The sequence below is a fragment of the Ipomoea nil genome, unplaced genomic scaffold (assembly GCF_001879475.1).
Source record: "Ipomoea nil cultivar Tokyo-kokei standard unplaced genomic scaffold, Asagao_1.1 scaffold2704, whole genome shotgun sequence".
Taxonomy (NCBI): domain Eukaryota; kingdom Viridiplantae; phylum Streptophyta; class Magnoliopsida; order Solanales; family Convolvulaceae; genus Ipomoea; species Ipomoea nil.
Window position 1 is genome coordinate 818,988 of NW_017619132.1, and position 20,259 is coordinate 839,246.

Here is a 20,259-nt window from a genome sequence, read left to right on the forward strand (position 1 = left end):
TAGGGCATCTACAATAGATGGTTTTTAGCTGATTTTTTGTGGGGGCCAAGCATCGGTGAAAGAGAGAATAATAAAAGTTTTCCTCTAAAAACCTTGGTTTTTCATTTTAAAGTGTGCCCTACCAACACTAAAAAAGGTTTTGCTAGTTCGTGTGAGGGCAATCAAAGCGTCCAACCGGGTGCATGCACACCACACGTTCGCAGGGCGTGTTATTTCATTTGCTGTTTTTTTTTTCTTATTTTCTTTCCCTTCCCATGTTTTCTCTCCTAGTCATCTCTGCAAAAATTTCCATCTAATGAGGATGCTTTTACAATCTTAATACTACGTAACTTAGAAGTGACAGACATAGTCAAATGTGCATCAAACACATACAGCCCCAAATGTAACCACCCACAAGAATGTCTATATGGTCAAGCAGCATAAAATTTAGTATTTATGCATTCAAGTGAGAATCACCTCTCAGGTGAAACGTGTCAATTACTAGCACACAATCTAATATTCCAACACAGTGAGCACACAATGTACACAATTTATCTGAAGTAACAAGATTGTATTCATTATATTGACACGTTCTTAGTTAAGAGTGGTTCTCACGCATTAGCTATAATTTTAACTCTTTTTTTAAAGGTCTCCAATTATAATTAGCCTCTGCTTGATGACAAACGAGACTAATAAACCAACTTCTTCGCGGTAGCGGGAAATGGCAGTTAGCTTTCAGACACTGTCGCGACGGTCGTCCCTATAAATACACGCAGCAACGTCTTCGGCAAGTAGCTCTCCATTTCCTTCCCATCTCTTTCTCCTCGTTAGGTACACTTTAAGCTCTTTCTCTATGCTACTTGAATATCTTATTGCTCAAGCAAGCAATCTCCCCATCTGTTACGATCTCATTAGCTTGTTTTTGAGCACACTTTTTAATCCAATTTTGTAGATTCTATATGCTGTTTTGCTGTAAATGTGATATTTTTTGCCTTGATTTGTTCTGTGATTTGAGTGCTGTTGTTGAATTTCGCGCTCTGTTCACTGTATGATGGTTTGGATATAGCTTGAATGTTACCGTGTTGCAGGAAGGTTTCTGTATTGAAGAGTCCAAAGAGTTTGCGTGCAATAATTGGATAATTAGTTTGTTTCTGTCGAGATTTCCTTGTAATTTGAAGTGTTGGAAGGGCATATTGCTTACTAAACACCGGTTACTTGGCATTCATGGCGACATTCCGTGATTCTGTAAAGAAGGTACCTTTGAGATGGTACCACGACTTCAGTTTTCTTACCCCTTTTTGTTACTTGAATTAGAAATATTCTTAATGACTACCTCTATTTGCTCTAGACTATTTGATTGAGTATTGCTGTATTGAGGGGTTTTTTTGTTTTTTTTTGTTTTTTTTTTGTTTTAATGCTGTGACCCCCCACCCCCTCCCCCAGGTATCCGGTAACCACATTGAGTTCCGACCAATCCAGAGTCAAGCTGGCGGTGGACTCCATTCAAAGGGGAGCTCATTCAATGGATGTTGCTCAATTCAAAAGGTTTGAACTTAATACTTTGTTTAATGTTAACTAAGCTCCTTCAGTTTGGACTGTTGGTCATTGGTATTGAGTATTGAGTTTAAGAATACTTGCTGGATGGATTCTGAATTGGACCTTGTAGTTGAATTCTCTCTCTCCAACTGTTACCATTTAAAGTGAACAAAGTTGATATTACTTTTCTGTGAAAGTTATTCCATCAGCCATTCCTCTAGCATAGGATGCTTTATTTGCATTCTCCAGTGCTTGCAGCTTGAAGAATGAAAAGCTTGAAATTAGAATAAGGAAATGATGGTTATTCAAAATCAATTTAAGAAGAATGATTAGATCAATCACTTATCAAAACAATGGAATGGTTTAGATCACTTCAATCTTTACATCTCTAATCTGGTTTTCTTTCAGTTAGTGACTTACTGACTTTGAGTTTGTAATTTTTGCCAATGGCTGACTGCTAGCTGGTTGGTTGCAAACAAAAGTATTCATGGATTAAATTCACAAATGCTATCTATCTTTGCAAAATCAGCAAGAAATAAAAGCATTCTGTTAGATGCTAATCATGTTATTGCAGTTACTGATGCACATTTAAATTTGTTTAGAATCATTGGCATGCTTTTAAATCTCTAAACTACAGTTGACAAACAAGGTCTGATTGCAGGGAGTAAATGGAAGCCTCCCACATAACAAAAAGGTTAAGGTTGTCTTTGTCCTGGGTGAGTGCCTCAATTCCAAATTTCAATATTTAGCCATGGGGCAACTCCAACCAAGTTGGTCGGGCTGTTGACTTAGTAACCATAAGGTTACAAGTTTGATTCCCATATTGGCCTTTTTGGTTTGAACCGGACAACTATAGGCCACCTAGGCTAATTTACTTGTAGTCCTTTGCTAGTTAGGGTCACAAGGCGTTTACCCTATGCACACCATCGGATAGTGGCTGCGAGTTTCCTCCGTCATTCAAAAAAATATATATTTAGCCATCCATCTTTATGATACAAATTATGTTAGAAGTGTCCTTGACTGGATATGTTACTTGCTCACCTAGTATTCTCTTTTCTCTGACCATAATAGGTGCTCTCTATTAGAACCTGCCATGATAATAAATAAGCATTTTTTAATTCTTTCAATTTTAGGTTATGTGGATTGGAGACTTTGAGTATACTTCCCTTAGCACATCCCTGTCACAGCTATCAATTGACTTTAATGCAGGAGTATCCCAGAAAGAGAAATTATATTAAAATTTGTGTGGTATGGTTAGAATTTCTGAAATGGTACATGTGGCAAAGAGCCACCACCCCACCTCTAGGTGCAGTGGAAGCAATAAGAAAGTGTTACGTACTATATAATTAAGTGTTTGCTTGACTCACAACTTTATTAAAATTTATTTACTATAAAAAACATAAGTTGAGTCAAACACTATGTAAAAATAAATAAAAATGCTGCTTTTAAAGTCAAATAAGAAATAAAATGCTCTTTTTTTTTTTTTTTTTTTTTCCTAAAAAGGTGCTTTTAAAAAAATCCTATTTTTCTAATATTCCTAACTTGAATTTAGGCTACCATCCTAATCTTAGTTTAGGGAGACTCTCAAGTCTTAACTATTCTAACACTATCAATATTTTTTGGGATATTACTTAAAAGCACCAAGTCTAAAGAGCATACACCAACCATTTCATGCTGTCAGTATTTTCCTTGCACTAGATGCATGATCTTCTTCTGCATGAAAAAAGCACAATCCTTGACTGCTGGCCAGGAGTCTTGGGGTTTGCCTATATTATTTTCTTGAGTATGCTTATTCTTTTGACTTCAATAGTTTCCAACCCTTGACAGGAGGCCCAGGAAGTGGCAAGGGTACTCAATGTGCAAAGATTGTTGAACATTTTGGTTACACCCATTTGAGCGCCGGGGATCTCCTTCGAGCAGAGATCAAGTCTGGTTCTCAAAATGGGTATTGTATTTAATCATCTTGGGTATCTTATGTTATTGGATACACTGATACTATTTTCTTTGAAACACAATAATTTGATTTCTGATTAACAATTGGTTAAACTGCACCTTCTGTTTGCCTATTTTTATTCTGCTAAACAGCATTAGCAAAAGTGTGAGCTTATTCTGCTAAACATATTGATCATTGAGCTTGTTCTGTTGTGTTTTGTTCTTTAACACAGTTTATTTACTCCAATTAAGTTGTCTCCTTCACACATATAGGATCATGATTCAGAGGATGATTAAAGAAGGAAAAATCGTTCCTGCTGGGGTAACAATTGCCCTTCTCCAAAGAGCAATCCAGGAAACTGAGAATGATAAATTTCTTATTGATGGTTTCCCTCGCAATGAGGAAAACCGTGAAGCTTTTGAACGTATTGTAAGTTACTCGGGAGATGTATTTTTAATTGAATCATTCCTAGCTGCATCACATGTTTGCTCCAATTAATCTGAAAGCGTATTTGATCTTTGCAGACTGGAATTCAGCCAGATTTCGTACTCTTCTTTGATTGTACTGAAGAAGAGATGGCGAGGCGCCTTTTGAACCGGAACCAGGTCTGAAATATGATTTCTCTATTCCAAGTTTCTAACCTTATTTCTACTCCCCACAGTTGACTCTTCTTTCTTTATTTGTTTCTATTTTTTTCCTCTTGTTATCTTCTCATTCCCCCATATGAAGGACAGAGAAGATGACAACATTGTTACTATAAGGAAGAGGTTTAATGTTTTCAAGGAATCTACACTCCCAGTTATTGAATATTACAAATCAAAGGGCAAGGTTCTAAAGGTAATTATCTTGTACTCCTACTTTAATGGTAATCCTTTGTACATTTCCCTCCTCCTCGTATTACATATCCTTGCATTTGTGGTGGAAACTGGAAATGACCCTAAAAGCTTAGACTTATTTTGCTGTCAGATTGATGCTGTCAAGCCTCCAAATGAAGTTTTTGAAGCAGTCAAAGCAGTATTCACAGATGGAAAGGTAAAGCAGCGCTGCAATGGCTTGGATAAAGTCAATATCCCTTGCTATGCATGGAGAATGATGTTTAGGAGATCGATAGTGTAATTCTGCTTGTAAGATTTGTTGCCATAAGCCCATAATAATAGTTGCATTACCATTCTGTAAATTTGTTGCAGATAAATTGTTGTTATACAAATATGATACCGTTTTCTGCAATGGTATCAAGAACCAATGCCAGCCTGCCTTCTATCCTCTCATTCTTCCTAGGCTCATATGATATTGCAAATACATCAGCATCCTTGGATCGATCAGCAATCAGCCTGCCTATAACCTTGGCCGCGTTGTTGTCAATGAGCGATGGCAGTGTAGTCCTAAGGTCCTTGGCATTCGTAGTAGCCACTGATATCACCTTGCTGGTTGGTCGGTGTACCACTTTGGCATGGATAAAACGTTTTGAAAAGAAAACGTCCAGTAAAAATGGTCTCATATACATATCTGTCTTCTGTTTCCATGACTTCCGACTAGGTCTCTTTTCAGCTTCACTCCGTGATCTCCTTGTGTAGGCAGCTGCAACAATAACATTCTACATATATACACAAATATCAGTTTTAAGCTCCAGAACAGCTAACACTCTAGACATGTATACACAAATATAAGCATCAGTGAAGCATTTTTAAGTTCCAGATTTAGACAAACAAGACACATCCCCTATTTGGTTACACCCCAAAGCTACAGTCAAGGATTAACTTATTAGGGGCAACCCGGCCGAGTTGGTCGAGCAATTGGCTTAATAACCACAAAGTTCTAAATTCGACTTCTTGTGAGAATTGCCTATTGGCCTTCTTGGTTTGAACCGATCAGCTATGGACAATCTAAGTTATGTCCTTTGCCAGCTAGGATCATAAGGCGAGTTTCATCCATAGCGTACCTTCGGGTAGCGGCTAGGAGATTTCTCGTAAATAAAAAAAAGGATTAACTTATTAGTTTCAATTACAAGACACCATCAGAACATATAACCCATTGATACACATGTTAGACTGCTCCAAAGATGCCTATGCCACACACAACATTTTGGGCTTTTGGCATCCAAATCAGATTGAATGGTCTGATATTGACTCCAAAATACTTGTTTTTGCATGCTTCAGCATCCTATTCTGGCTAAGTAATCACTAATTTTCTTTGTTCCTCAATAGAGAAGTTCTACCAACTTCTGTAATCTAGAAGGTTGAAATTCATACCAAAATGTTGGAGAAAATTTGAAGCTTAAATGAAATAATGACCAAAGTACTGTTCAATTTCACATTGGAAATTTTTTCAACTAACATTCTTCAATGTGAAATTAATAGTACTATCCTGATTGCAGATAATTACACTAATAATAATCTTAAAAACACTATTTTTCTGCAAGAAATTCGTCATAAAATTGTAGATTAACAGTTCAACGAGCTGTTACAGTTTACAGTTCAAGCAAATGGTGGATTCTGAAGTTCTGAATTCTGATACACAAGGCTTTCCATTACTCTAGGGAAGAAACAGAAGAAGAGAAGAGAAGATACCTGTTTAAGCGAGGGGTTTCGACGGCACGGGGAGAAAGACGTAGAGATTTTCAGCTGCGGGAAGGACGAAGACCACGAGAGAGAATCTGGTTTCTCTCTCTTCCCGTTAGCGCAAAACTCAGAGGAGAGAGAGAAAGATGGATGTGAAGACGTTAACGACAAGCAGACTGCCATTTTTGCTTCGAGGAAACAATGGAGATTTTCAGCTTTCTGAAGAAGATGATGATAAAAGTTGTGGACTTCTGATTTTGGGCCTTCGGCACTTCAATATTGGGCCATAGCTTAAGCCCATTATCATATGTTAAGCCCGCCCATTATGGTCCGTCAAGTGAAATTTTAATCGGACGATTTATATTTACTCCCTCCTAAACCAAATCTCACCTTCTAATTGGCGGGAAATATATCTAAGATATTCTCCGATTATTATGCAGTGTTGCACGAAGAACATTGAGGATTGACGATCGGTGAGGAGAAGATCTAGCAGGGAATAGCAGCGAGAAAGGGGTTTTACTTGGAAAATGCCTCCGAGGAAGAGAGCGAATGCCGGGGGATCTAAGAAATCGAGCCATCAGAATCAGCAGCAGGCGGCGGCGGCGCCGCAGCAGCAGCAGCAACCGTCTCAGCCGACAAAGTTCGGAATCCAGCATTTCTTCGAACGGCACACGCAGAATGTCCTCTCTCAGAAATCCAAGGCTAGACTTGATTCACGCAGTTCGGGTTCGGAAACTTCCGCTGCAAATCCTAGTGTTCAGGGCCATAGGAATGATAGTATTTCTATTCCTGAGAACTCTGTAATTGCTCCTGACTCCATGACGAATTTGAGGAATGTTGGACTGCCTAATGATGCTTCTATAATGAGAAGCAGTAGGGATTTGATGGAATCGAAAAAAATGCATATGAACAGTGCTGCTCCGGCGCCTCAGGGTGCGGGCAGTGAGCCTGAGCTGCGTAATACTGTGGTTCAAATTCATAGTAACAGTTGTCAAAGGTTAGGGAAGGATTTGAGCTCAAGGATCGTTGAAATGGAAAATTCGAAAAATACTGCAAGTTTACTAGGAAGCGAGTCCAATAATTCATCTCAGAATACGCCCACACACAATGCGCTACCTGTGGTAGTTGGAGATGATGCTAATGAAGCAGCAGAGGTGACACCTGAGGTTTGCAAATCAGCGTCTGTAAAGAGATTCAAGTTTTCTCCAGGGATGGTAATAAGCCTTCTTTCTCATGCAATGCTCATTTTCTTTCGAGAAACGTGAACTTGTAGAACGAATATAGTACCCGCATCAGATTATCAACAATATGAAAATTTCGTCACCAGTAACTGGATTTTAGGTTTTAGTCATCTGTTCCAGGCTTTGCCTAGTCTAGTAACAACCAAGTTCATATATGCACAAGGGGCATTCGGGATTTGAAAAGTAGGAAATAGTGGTGTTTGTATTGGATCTCATAGTTTTCCATGTATGATGTTTTAGGAAACAGAGATGCTTGTAAAAGTTTCAGTGATTACTTATCATCATGAACCAAGGTCGTAGAAAAAGGACTTATGTGAATAAGATTGCTAGTGCTGCATAGTAATAGTTGTTAAAGTTGCTTAAAAATAAATTAGTTCGTGATCTAAAATTTGTTATGTTCTGCGTGATAGTTGATAAAGCAAAGCCAGGATGATGGAGGTGATGAGATTACTTGGAGAATATCTCCGGTAAATGAACGATTGAATGCTCTGTCAAAACCAGAGAAGCTACCGGTACTGGCAGATCGTTCACGGTTAAACTTGTTGAATTTTCAGCAGTGTTCACAGAAAAAGGTGTATCTCAGGTTTATATTAATTTATGTTTGTAGTGAGTAGTGATGTTAATGTGATCTTTTTTCTCAAAATTTTGCATCAATGTGATGAATTGTAAATGATAGGTCAAGAAGACTTCTCCACAACCATCAGGCAAAGTTCAAAGTTGGCTATCTTCACCTCCACCACAAAAAGCTGAAAATTCTCTGGTACACCCAAATAAAACCACAGTGACCTCTGTCAATGTGGATCAAGTTATTGAAACCCATGCTAAGAATGGAAAAACAAATGGGGAGAAGAACTCTGCCATAGCTAACAGTCAGAGTCCTTTTAAGACACCTCCATCTCTAACATATTGCAATGATAAGGTAATCTAGTTATTCCTATTATTTGTGGATCCTCTTGCAAATAGTGTTTATCTTAGCTGACCCTAACTAGTGAGAATGAATTGGGCTGATTTGATGATATATCATAAATGACAGTCTGGCAAGGGTTCTGATGCCAATGAAGTATCTGATCTGCTTGGCTCAAAACACAACAAAAAGGTATTAAAAAAAAATTAAAAAAAATGCAACCATCATTATGAACATACTCTAATCTTTGTTCAGTATTAGCTATTGATTGCACCTCTATCCCTACACCTGCAATTCAGAGTCCCATATAATAATTTGCATATGTTGTCTCCTTATCTTCTTAGGCACTAATTGAACTTTTGGATCAAGTAGAAGATGTAATATCTGTTGAATCATCAGTAAGTGAGGACAACAAGATATCCTCTGGAAATGATCTGCATGTCAGATCTGATCCTGTTTTACCAGAAGCAAGAAGCAACTTAAGAGAAACTTCACTCTTATTTCTTGTACTGGAGGTGAGTGGAAATACTTCTTCACCTAGTGTTCCTATATGAGAAAGATGAGGATTTATTGAACTGCACTAAGTTGCATCATATTTCTGCTATATAGGTTTCTGAAAAGCATGGACATCTTGAGTCCTCTGGTTCAAAATGCTCAGTTAAGGTTTGATCATTTTCCATGTCAATTTCTCTAGAAGTTTCTGGAAGAAACTGGTAAACTGAATTACGTGACTATGACTTTTAGGTTTTGCGCCTTTTCAATGAACAAAGTGGGGAAGAGCGAGTTGTGCAATTGTGGGATGAATGGTAATGAGTTTCATGCTGTTTCATTTTAACTCCTTACCCCTTAGACATCAATGTCTTTTAAATAGATAAGAGTGACTACTTATTTCATTACTCTTATAGTAGGGCTCACTCTGATATATAACAATGAAAAGAGGGTGAACTTTGTTGAGTTTGACCTTTTGTAAGCACACCTTGATGCCTTTTTCTCTTAATAAAGTCATTGCCTCATCAAAAATAAATAAATGTATAAGAAAAAAAGGGATGAATTTTGCTGAGATGAATAGATGATAACATAGTCTCACTTCTATTACTTAATCAGTTGAGTTGCTTCATTCTTATTTATGTCCTGGACTTACTATATATCCCTCAAAATCTTGTGGTCAGTCTGGATCCAAATTATAACTGAAATCTTGATATTAGTGTAATGGTCCATTCTCTTTGCTTGCAGGTTCTATAGTGTTGTTGCACCTGGAGATACTGTTCATGTCATAGGAGAATTTGATGACAAAGGGACATGTGATGTTAATCATGAGAAGAATTTTCTAATTGTTCATCCAGATATATTGGCTTCCGGGACACGGGTATTTGAAACAAACAATTTCCACCTGCCTGAACCTGAATTCATATGTAGTCATCTATGTAATTAGTGTGGCTGTATCTCATCTTGATGTGCTCCTTGCTGTACATCCTAAAAGCTCTTTCTGTCATTAATTGGGTATTCCATTTATTAGTCTATAGAGTTTATTCCCTATATTATGACTCTACAGGTTGCTGGAAGTTTCAGTTGCTCAAGGCGTGCCGTCCTGGATGAGAGGCTAAAGTTTAGTGAATATTCAGCTGCAGCACTGATTGGAACCCTATTGCATCAGATTTTTCAGGTTTGATAATAGAAAAATTCACGTGGTTATGTATGATCTGTCAAAAAGCACATTGTCCTTGGGTTTGAGGAGTTAATTAAAAATGTTATAGACCATTGCTTTTTTCTCTCCAGGCAGGACTTATCAGAGAAACCCCTACAAAAGAATACCTGGAGGAACACGCACAAGTTTTGCTTCACAAAAACCTTGAGAGCCTATATGCTTGCAAAGGTGGAAACTGATTTGCTTTTTTCTCCAATTCCTCATTTCTTATTAGCAGCCATGGGGGTCCATTAAATTGGGTTCCATTATGTCTTATGAATTATTGGTCCTTTAGGCCACATACCTTAGTATTCTGTATTACTAAATCCAGTAAAACATTATTTGTGTCTATATTTACTTATTTCTCAACTCTTACTCTGTATATATTGCAGTCAGTGAAAATGAGTTCCATAAAATATTGATTGAGGCAATTCCAAAAATATTGAATTGGATACATCTCTTCCGTGATTCAGAGGTAAATGTATCTTTGTACTTATGATATTAATAGACCAATTTGTTTCGAAGTGCTCAATGTTGAGGTCATTTTGATGGACTATTTTTGGGTAGACCACGAGTTGTCCTTGGTAGGCCCTAACTGTTTAACTTAGAAAGTGCAAACTTTTTTGAAGTCTATGTATCGGGCTGAATTTCTGTAGTTGGTGGAAAAACAATAATTCCATTGCATAATTTGTAGGAATTTGTATGAATGCCTTACTTCAAAGTTTACCAATGAAATAGTATAAAAACATGCAAAAGATGTCTGTTAAACACTTTTTTATTTCAATTAATACCGGAATGTTTAATTTTTCCCATGTGCTAAAACATATTTCCAAAATGGTTTACTTTTATAAATTCTTCTAGGGTTCCAAAATACAAAATATTGGTTTGGGAAGTGAAGTCAGAGATAAAAAGATCAAAATATTGGAGGTAAATCATTTCATCTTGCTTTCTCTTATTTCTTGTTCTTATTATTATCTGTATGTATGTGTTGACCAAATATATTATGGTTCTCCTCTAGTTAGTAGTGCTTACAATAAAATCCATGATTCCTAAGGTACTCTTGACCCTTCACATTAAGGGTGTAATTGAGCCAAGTTGGTTCTGAGCACTACAAGCTCAAAACTTGGTTCAAAGGCTTGATTATGACAATAACTTATAGGATTTATTTTTATATTTTAATTTTTTTTTTTTTTATAAATATATAAAAATATAGAAGTTTGATTACGCTTGTGAGCCAGCTTGGAACGAGTATTAAAAAACTTGAATTTGACTAAACTTATTATTTGAGCTGCTTGTAATCAACTTGGCTCAACTGTGACCAAATCAAATTTGAGTTTAAATAGCTCATGATTAGCTTGACTTGTTTAGACGCCTACTTCATATGCACAAAGGACTTTTCTATTTAAGGTCACACATTCTCACTTTTCTTTTCACAATAACAATGTTGCAAAAGAGTTTTATATAGAGAAACTGGCAACAATTTCAGGTGCTTAAATGATCACTTGAACACCATGTGCATTTGTAACAAGAAATGTAGCTTCACATAATGTCCCATATAACCAAATAAAAACTTTGAGTAAATTAATCTTTTCTTCCGGGCATCTCATAAATTATAGGTACTTGATATTGAAGAAATGGCATGGGCCCCAAAATATGGTTTGAAAGGGATGATTGATGCCTCTGTGCAAGTAAAAGTTGAAATAAATAATGAAGTTACGGATGTGATTGTGCCTCTGGAATTCAAAACTGGGAAGGGAACTACTGGCCAGGCAAGTTGAATCTCCACAACACATACTTTGGTGTATTGTTTTAAAACTATTGGTTTCTGTCTAAACATTATGTTATGCAGGCTGCAATGGAACACAATGCCCAAGTGATGCTATATACTCTTTTGATGTCTGAAAGGTCCATGTCTTTTGCTTCATTGGCTTATTTTAGCTTCTTTCTCTGTTTATAGGCTTACTGAATATCTGCCATTTGTTGTTTCTTTTAGATACTCAAGAATGATCGATTATGGACTCCTTTACTATCTTCACACAGATCAAACACAGGTAAGATCAAGTACTTCTAGTATTCTCATTCTCCTTGATATCCTAACGTATACATGTACTTCTGAAGGGAATCACAGTTCAAAGATCTGATTTGATTGGCCTGTTAATGCGCCGTAACGAACTTGCAAATGATCTTCTAAGGGCATCAACGACTCAACAACTGCCTCCAATGATACAGGTCCATTTTTGTTGCTATTCTGTCTTCTTTAACTATTCAAGCTTAGGGAGCTGATTTCCTAATATATCTGTATTATTATCATCTTTCATTGGCATGCAGAGTCCAAACATGTGCAAAGGATGTCGACATCTTAATGTCTGTAGTGTCTATCATAAGGTAAACTAAAATATTGATGAGAAAATGTTACCATTTTTAAACCTACTATATTCAATTTGGAATGCCAAAGAGTTCCATTTTCCAACCTTTGGCATGCAAGGAGTAAATGCTTCATGTTTTCACTTTTCACCTCTAACTAGGTATCTAAAAATTATGCTTAGAAGAATTCATGGTTCTGTGTCAATTCTCACCTATCACTTATTGCTGTAGATAACATGATCTTACTAGATTTTTTTAAAAACTTATTTAGTTCTCACATTCTTATTGCCTGTTTTATTTAATATTGGAGGCATATGGCGGTACGACTGAGGGTAGTGGACTGGGAAATGTGTTTGATTCACTTGTTAACCATCTAACTACTGCACATGCGGTTTTTCTTCAAAAATGGGATCGATTGATTGACTTGGAGGCCAAAGAAGTGGAGGTACTATATGAATTGATTGCAATAATGTATGCATTATTTTGAATCTGCTCCTGAAAATGCATCCTATTGCAGTTTGTTAAGAAGGAAATCTGGAGTTCACATGGTTCGGAGACTGAAGGTTCTTCCTCTTGCCTATCACCCCTGGTTCTTGGCCCATCAGATAAATTTGCACAGAAAAACTTATGTACCGGAAACCGGTTTGTTTATCACTTTGTGCACCAAAGTTTGCCTTCAGTAGGCATTGATCAACAGAATATGCATGGTTCTTCTATCACAAAAAATTTGGAATGCAGACTTAGGAATGGTGATTATGTGGTATTCTCTTTCTCCTGTGTAACTCTATTTTCTACACTTCTCCAGTTAAACATGCTATTGTGACGGCATTTAGCTAGCATAACAAACAGCTCTAGATTCATGCCATAGTGGGACTCTCTGTTCAGATGCAGTTCACTGTTTGTCTGTATAAGCAGTGAAAGCTATACATTTTATTTACCCAAGCTTCAAAACATGCTCGTCAAACTGCATTGTGATTGCCTGATTTGCTCCAACTAATGTATTCATTCTGTTCTTGTTATCAGATGTTAACAATTTTATGTTTGCTATTTCAGATATTAAGCACTGAGCCTGGTCGTTTAATAATTGCTAGCGGAGTCATTACAGATACAAGTAATTCCCATGTCTCGGTAAGTGTTCTAATTCGTGCCTTTAATAATCATTTTAATAACCGAAAGTAACAGTTTCAAATTTTGTTAAAATTACATGGAACTTTTGTCCCTCTCCCAAAACCTTTAGGTATCTTTTTCAAAACGTTTGAGGCTTCCAGGAAGCAGATTGCGACAAGATCTTCATCAGCAGATTTGGCGGATTGATAAAGATGAATTTACATCATCATTTGCAATTATGAGGTAGTAGTGTCTTAGTTTAACTGTTTAAGTAATGAAAAATATTTATATTGAGGCATATGGCTGCTCAAATGACAAATTTACTTTTTTAAAAAATTTTTATTTTGTATTTACTATATTTTGAAGGTTCAACCTTACACAACTGTTTATGCAAAATGAAGAGAGTATACATTTGCGAAAGATGATTGTTGATCTTGAGGTGAAAGTTCTACTTTTTCAAATACGAAATTCTTCTCTAATGATTGTGAGGTCACCTAGCGTTTCATACAAAGAAAATCAAACAAAAGACAAGAAATTATCCAACTTACTTGGATTCTTTAAGATACAAATTTTTTACAGGTGCCTAGATTTGATAGTGGCTGCATTTTTAGTCAAGATCCTGCCATTTCTTACATCTGGTCAGAGAAAACATTGAATGGGGATCAGCGTAGGGCCATACTCAAGGTTAGATATCCTTATATTTTCTGGACAAATTGTATTATCTTGACAATTAAAAAGTTTCTTTAAAATTAAATTTGTTCATGGATTTCTTAATCCTACCAAAGAGAACTAACAGTGATTCACTTAAAATTATTAAAATTGCAGATACTTACAGCAAAGGACTATGCACTCATATTAGGCATGCCTGGAACAGGCAAAACATCCACGATGGTGCATGCTGTGAAGGCATTGTTAATGAGAGGTGCATCCATTTTGCTTACATCCTACACAAATTCAGCTGTTGATAATTTGCTTCTCAAATTGAAGGCTCAGGTTCATTCCATTTCTCATGCATCTCAAAAATAATTGTGTTAATTATATCCTAAAGGGTTTTCCTATACTTAGCAAACACTGACTATCATTTGCAAGAAATAACAAGGAGACAATATGAAACCATGTACGCATTAACTAGACCTATTATGTTCTCCAGTTTGTACACATCTAAAACACAAAACAAAATATGGCTTGATGCTAAGGTGGAAATATAAGTGACATATTGGTCTAAAGGGAACTGGAAACAGAAACTCTTCTGTTTTAAACACTTACCTGCTACATGGAAATTGACAAGCATAAATTAATGCATAATGGCCTGGCTTTAATAAGGAAGAGGTTAGACATACCAAACAATAGCTTATTTCTTTTCAAAAATCAAACTGAAATTTTTGTCACCAAATTATTTGCTTGTTCCCATTGGCTCATATATCCTGATAAATATACACATATATGCACTTTCACCAAAAACATGGATTATTAATAAGGATAGATTAAGGACAGTGGATACTCCATAACAAAACCAGCATCTTAATAATTTGAGAAGTACAACTACATGTCATTTATACTATGCCTTATTTTTACTTTGCCACTACTATAAGCTGCATTATGGTTGGAACTACTGCAGGGTATAGATTTCATACGTATTGGAAGATATGAGGCTGTGCACGAGGAAGTTCGAGAACATTGCCTATCAAGTTGGGCCTTCGATCTTTCTTAGAACTCTCATTCTCTATTCAGTCTGTCACCGAATTGATATTCCAATTTTCTTTGACAGCAACCAACCTATGTGGTATTGGAGACATCAAGCAAAGGCTAGAGCAAATAAAAGTTGTTGGTGTTACATGCTTGGGTATAACTAGCCCTTTGCTAGCCAACAAGAGATTTGATGTGTGCATCATGGATGAAGCTGGGCAAACTACATTACCCGTATGTGTGTTCATATGAACTATTTCTTACAGTCTCAAGCATTATATAGTGTTAGATTTCTTATGAGATAGTCAAAGTATAATCCTTCAATAATTTATCGGTGCATGTTTGTTTTATATCCCTGATGAAACAAAATGCTTGATATGTCTATCAATTTCCTTCTGGACAGGAAAACAATTAATAACAATTTCATTTCAGGTTTCTTTGGGACCATTGATGTTCGCATCGAAGTTTGTTCTTGTAGGGGATCATTATCAATTACCACCACTTGTCCAGGTATTTATTTCTCTATCCTAGCTGTAATTTGTGACTCTAAACAAAATATTCAACTGTTACCTCTTATATCAGAGTGCAGAGGCCAAAGAGAATGGAATGGCAGTAAGTCTGTTCTGCCGGCTTTCAGAAGCACATCCACAAGCCATTTCAGCTTTGCAAAGCCAGGTTATCTTGACCTTCAAATTATAATTGTCACCTTCAATCTCCTCTCAATTCTCACTAGAATAACAAAAATATGCTACACCTTGCAGTATCGTATGTGCAAAGAAATAATGGAACTGTCAAATACCTTGATATATGGCAACAGACTACGCTGTGGCTCTTCAGAAGTGGAGAATGCAAAGCTCACCTATTCTTGTTCTATAGCAGGACCTCCATGGATAAAGGAGGTAAATTTTTAATTTTCAAGAAATCTATTGCTTGTAAGTGAATCATAATATTTTAACTGGGGATAATTGATTTATGCAGGTAATGAATCCAAACAAGCCAGTAATATTTATTAACACCGGTCAGTGAAAAAATCATCCTAATTAATTTAAACTTGCAGTTCGCAAGTTCATGTCTTATCTCTAATATTTGCTATGCCATCCCATTTCAGATCTGCTGCTTGCTTTTGAAACAAATGACCGCAAAAGTTTAAGCAATCCAATAGAAGCTTATATCATTTCTGAGGTATCATCCTTCCTTTATACTTTCCAGTTTTCTCTCTATTGTCACATACAATAAACTGCTGCTTTCTGATATTATATTATTTCTTATAGGTATCAAACAAGTTGTTGAACACAGGCATTTCACAGGAAGACATTGGCATCATTACACCCTACAACTCCCAGGCAGATCTTATCAGGCAACAAGCAGTTTCAACGTCAGTCGAAATACATACAATTGACAAATATCAGGTTAGTTTGGTGTTTGCCTTTTATCTGTACAATGGCTTAATAAATCTTTTTTTTTTTTTTTTTTAATTCAAGCATATCGATAGATATTCTATATTGGTGTCCTTAATCTTAATACTCTGCATTTTTGGCTATTGCAGGGCAGGGATAAAGATTGCATCTTGGTGTCGTTTGTAAGGTCAAATGAAAACCCAAAGAGCTCTGTTTCTACGTTGCTTGGAGACTGGCACAGGATTAATGTTGCTCTTACACGCGCAAAGGTTAAGTGTTTCTTTTTACCTAGTATTTTATTGCTTGCTGTTGTAATGGTTCTCATTACAGCAGGTTTACAAATTACAAACAAAATCTGGTCATTTTGACATTTGTGTTTGCTTTGTATTGAACAGAAGAAGCTGATCATGGTGGGTTCTTGCGCTACGCTCTCAAAAGTGCCACTGCTCAAGCTTCTGATTGAAACAATTGAACAGCAGGGCGGCATTTTCAGTGTTAGCAAAAACGATATACCTCATTGTAAATTTGGGATAAAAAGATGTTCCCAGACCAGATCAGAAAATGGTGTGTTTTTGACCTCCCAAACTTCAAATTTGTGATTTATCGTTTGTAATTTTTTCTTTTGTATCTCCCCGGTAATTCGGGATTTTGTAAATTTCTTCATTTTGTTGTGCATTCCTTGAGGCTTATTTGCCTTGTGCTACGGCAACTATTTGGTTTATGTTGTAAAGGGAAATCTTCATCAATAATAGATTTAATACTCAAATTTAGAAAGGAAAAAAAAAAAAAAAAAAAACAGAATAATAATAGCGCAATCATTTCTTGAGACAATTTTTACTGTTACTTTCCAAATTAGAAGTCTTAAATATCAACTTTTGCAGTCACACCTCATAAAGGGAAATCTTCAACAATACAAGAATAGATTAATACTCAAATTTAGAAAGAAAAAAAAAACCAGAATAATAATAGCGCAATCATTTCTTGAGACAATTTTTACTGTTACTTTCCAAATTAGAAGTCTTAAATAGCCACCCGGAAGCTCCTTTTACACTAACTATAACCAAATTTACAGTAAAGGAGGAATATGCTTCAGTTCAGGTGAAAATCTGTTTGGTTTATGTTATCCCTTCAAATTGAGATTCTTAAGGATAGCTATAGAGAAAGAGCAAGAAACGGAGCACCTTCAGACTTAATCAATCAATGCCCAGGCTTGAGTAAGGCTCAAAACCACCCTGACAAAAAAAAAAAAAAAAAAAAAAAGGATAAGAGAGCTGAATGCTTTGCTTTCACTTCTCAATTGTAGAAAAGAATCTAAAAAGTCAATTGGTAGCAATTTTTGTTGATTGTCCGGTGTATATGGAGGGAACCCCATTAGCCCCCTAGCTTGTCCACTAAACTAAAAAAAAAAAATTAAAAAAAAAAAAAGGTTTCTACTTACAGCGCAATCATCATGAACACGCCATATGGTTTCTCCCAGGAGGTTTGCAACAGACAGCACGGTCAACTCAGGAAAGTAATTCTGCTCTGCAACAGGAATGGTATTTGTGACAATTACCTCTTGAAAGAGGCCACTTGATAACCTCTCTATTGCAGGAGGGCTGCAAAATAATATAGCAATTAAAGAAAATACCATCAACTAAAAAGCTTAAAATATTAGAATGTCCAAGGTTAAACATCATAGTCCAAAATGCAATCATTTCTTGCACACAAACAGGTAACTGGCAAGCAAGCAAGCCAAGATGTGAACTGAGACATTCAATTCAATCTTGCTATGCTCTCCTTAACACCGGCATACACTTCCACAAAGGTACCTGAAAACAGCATGAGTGCTGCATGCATACACCTCCCTTGCTCCCTCTTGATGTAATAGTGCAGCTCCTTTGGCAATAGTACCTGAAAACAAGCAAGTTAATGTAATAACCAGAAGTTTCAACTGAGTATTTGATCAATGGCTGATTAACCAAACCCTCCTCCATCTAAGAGAATGTTTGAGAAATCGAGCAATGAGCTAGTGAATTGGTGAATAGGAAGATAATTAAAATACTAACCAGCAGTATCAATCATGTCATCAACCATAACTGCTACCTTTCCCCTGACGTCACCAATCAAATTCATTACCTGCAGGATCATCAGTCGCATATGAGAATTCAGATGAGGCATCTCTAAATCAATCATGGGAGATAGATGTAGGGAATTTGCTGATACCCATGTAATAAGATAAGGTTAATAGGATATAATAGAGGGAGACAAATAATTAGACGTTTAATGCATTTTCCATGTGTAAAAGGGTATCAATTTGATAAGCACCTCTTTCCCATTTTCATTTGAGAAGAATTTACCTCAGCAACATTGTGTGCATAGCGCCTTTTATCCACGATGGCTAGAGGTGCATCAGACAACTTTTTGGCAAAAGCCCGTGCCCTTGCAACTCCACCAACATCCGGCGACACCACAACCAAATCATCAGAACAGATAGTCTTGCTGGCAAGATAATCAAGTATAACAGGCTACACAGTTGAAAACACAAATAAAGAGTCCAGGTAAGAACAAAAGTAAAAATTATAATTATTATTAAATTTAAAATATCAAAATGTTTTTTTTCCACTAACGGAAGTCCTTTTCTTCCAATTCTCCAGTCTATTTGAGATTCTATATCAACCACGGTTGATAAATACCAAAATCAAATACTCCATAACATATACCTGACCATGTACATGGTCCACTGGAATGTCAAAATAGCCCATGGACTGGCCAGAATGAAGATCACAAGCAAGAACACGGTCAGCACCAGCTTCAGTAATCAGATTAGCAACAAGTTTGGCTGCAATGGATTCACGGCCTTGAGTCTGAAAAAGCAGCCATATTGTTAACTTGCAGTTTGATTTCAAGGAAACAACTTTTTTTGCAGTCAAATACTTAACAAACTACTACCTTCCGATCAGCTCGAGCATAACCAAAGTAAGGAATAACTGCAGTAATATTTTTGGCAGAGGCTCTGCGACAAGCATCAATCATTATCAAGAGCTCCATAAGATTTTCATTTGCAGGAGGACAAGTAGGTTGCACAAGATATACATCACAACCTCTGACACTTTCTTGTAACTGGACATATATTTCACCATCAGCAAAACGTTTAATCTTGATCTTTCCGAGATCCAAACCCATGTAGCAAGCAATTTCCTGTACAGCATGCAGTATCACATCACATATCAATTGACGAAGCACGAATGACATACCTATAAGTGTACAGGCCAAAACTAGAACAATCTAATTACCTGAGAAAGCGCAGGATTGGCAGTCCCTGAGAAAATTCGGAGTCTAGTGTCATTCTGGTTTTGGGGAACAGAAAGTTTCCGGAACTGATTAGAGGTTAGGAAGCTCGGAAATGTAGCATCCCTGCCAATCTGTGCAGGCACGCATGGCCTGCCATTATCTTTGAACTTCAACGGCTCCGCCACATTACACCTCTTCCATATCCAAATTCCAGAAATCACATCAGAATTCACGCATATATACAAAGCATAATCTATAAATCCACATTTACACGATACATATGCTGAAAATTTTGATAATCTACTGTTAAAAATGAACTTAGCATGAAAAATACACGATATGTATACTGAAAATTTTGATAAGCTACGGTTAGATATGAACTTGGCATGAAAAAGGGAGGAAAAATAGAGATTGCTTACAATCAATGAAGGCGGCGGACGGCGTTTGATGCAATGAGGCTTGACGAGACTTCCAGGCAAGCTCAGAGAGGCCATTGAAATCTCGAGGTCCGGTTATGGAGAGCAGCGAGTTGAGGCTTAGGGTTTTAACTATCTTCCAATTTGAATGTGTTTTATCAACTGGTGGAAAACTGAATAC

At 36.6% G+C, this 20,259-nt stretch overlaps 4 protein-coding genes across 9 annotated transcripts; 2 read left to right on the forward strand and 2 right to left on the reverse strand.

The window, feature by feature from the left end:
* Positions 1-652: 652 nt before the first annotated feature.
* LOC109156183 (UMP-CMP kinase 3-like) lies at positions 653-4,711 on the forward strand. 5 transcript variants are annotated; one of them, XM_019304057.1, is made up of 9 exons: positions 653-810; positions 1,068-1,233; positions 1,423-1,524; positions 2,177-2,231; positions 3,343-3,460; positions 3,721-3,877; positions 3,973-4,053; positions 4,178-4,285; positions 4,415-4,711. In XM_019304057.1, the coding sequence occupies exons 2-9, from the start codon at positions 1,204-1,206 to the stop codon at positions 4,562-4,564; spliced, it is 801 nt and encodes a 266-aa protein (XP_019159602.1). In that variant the 5' UTR covers positions 653-810; positions 1,068-1,203; the 3' UTR covers positions 4,565-4,711. The 5 variants fall into 5 exon arrangements, with proteins under 5 accessions (XP_019159602.1, XP_019159604.1, XP_019159605.1 ...); XM_019304059.1 differs by lacking the exon at positions 653-810 and having other exon boundaries at positions 853-1,233; positions 4,178-4,308; positions 4,344-4,509; XM_019304058.1 differs by lacking the exon at positions 653-810 and having other exon boundaries at positions 857-1,247.
* LOC109156185 (50S ribosomal protein L18-like) lies at positions 4,579-6,241 on the reverse strand. Its single transcript, XM_019304061.1, has 2 exons — positions 6,016-6,241; positions 4,579-5,042 (listed from the first exon to the last, which is right to left on the reverse strand). The coding sequence occupies exons 1-2, from the start codon at positions 6,187-6,189 to the stop codon at positions 4,647-4,649; spliced, it is 570 nt and encodes a 189-aa protein (XP_019159606.1). The 5' UTR covers positions 6,190-6,241; the 3' UTR covers positions 4,579-4,646.
* A 150-nt stretch (positions 6,242-6,391) lies between these two features.
* On the forward strand, positions 6,392-17,333 carry LOC109156122 (DNA replication ATP-dependent helicase/nuclease DNA2). The gene is made up of 34 exons (XM_019303960.1): positions 6,392-7,220; positions 7,658-7,819; positions 7,924-8,166; positions 8,281-8,343; positions 8,496-8,666; positions 8,761-8,814; positions 8,896-8,957; positions 9,385-9,517; positions 9,704-9,814; positions 9,928-10,024; positions 10,228-10,310; positions 10,697-10,762; positions 11,452-11,604; positions 11,685-11,740; positions 11,829-11,886; positions 11,954-12,064; positions 12,164-12,220; positions 12,510-12,644; positions 12,717-12,959; positions 13,253-13,327; positions 13,437-13,549; positions 13,673-13,745; positions 13,886-13,990; positions 14,132-14,299; positions 14,925-14,994; positions 15,075-15,226; positions 15,425-15,502; positions 15,575-15,667; positions 15,754-15,891; positions 15,971-16,010; positions 16,101-16,174; positions 16,264-16,401; positions 16,539-16,658; positions 16,785-17,333. Exons 1-34 carry the CDS (start codon positions 6,534-6,536, stop codon positions 16,986-16,988), a joined length of 4,386 nt encoding a protein of 1,461 aa, XP_019159505.1. The 5' UTR covers positions 6,392-6,533; the 3' UTR covers positions 16,989-17,333.
* Positions 9,977-20,259, reverse strand: LOC109156124 (ribose-phosphate pyrophosphokinase 1). 2 transcript variants are annotated; one of them, XR_002049966.1, is made up of 11 exons: positions 20,082-20,259; positions 19,665-19,856; positions 19,321-19,569; positions 19,092-19,235; positions 18,729-18,896; positions 18,438-18,507; positions 18,201-18,282; positions 17,828-17,987; positions 17,460-17,621; positions 10,945-10,950; positions 9,977-9,987 (listed from the first exon to the last, which is right to left on the reverse strand). XR_002049966.1 is itself a non-coding variant. In XM_019303961.1 (9 exons), exons 1-9 carry the CDS (start codon positions 20,154-20,156, stop codon positions 17,583-17,585), a joined length of 1,179 nt encoding a protein of 392 aa, XP_019159506.1. In that variant the 5' UTR covers positions 20,157-20,259; the 3' UTR covers positions 17,325-17,582. The 2 variants fall into 2 exon arrangements, 1 of the variants encoding a protein (XP_019159506.1); XM_019303961.1 differs by lacking the exons at positions 9,977-9,987; positions 10,945-10,950 and having other exon boundaries at positions 17,325-17,621.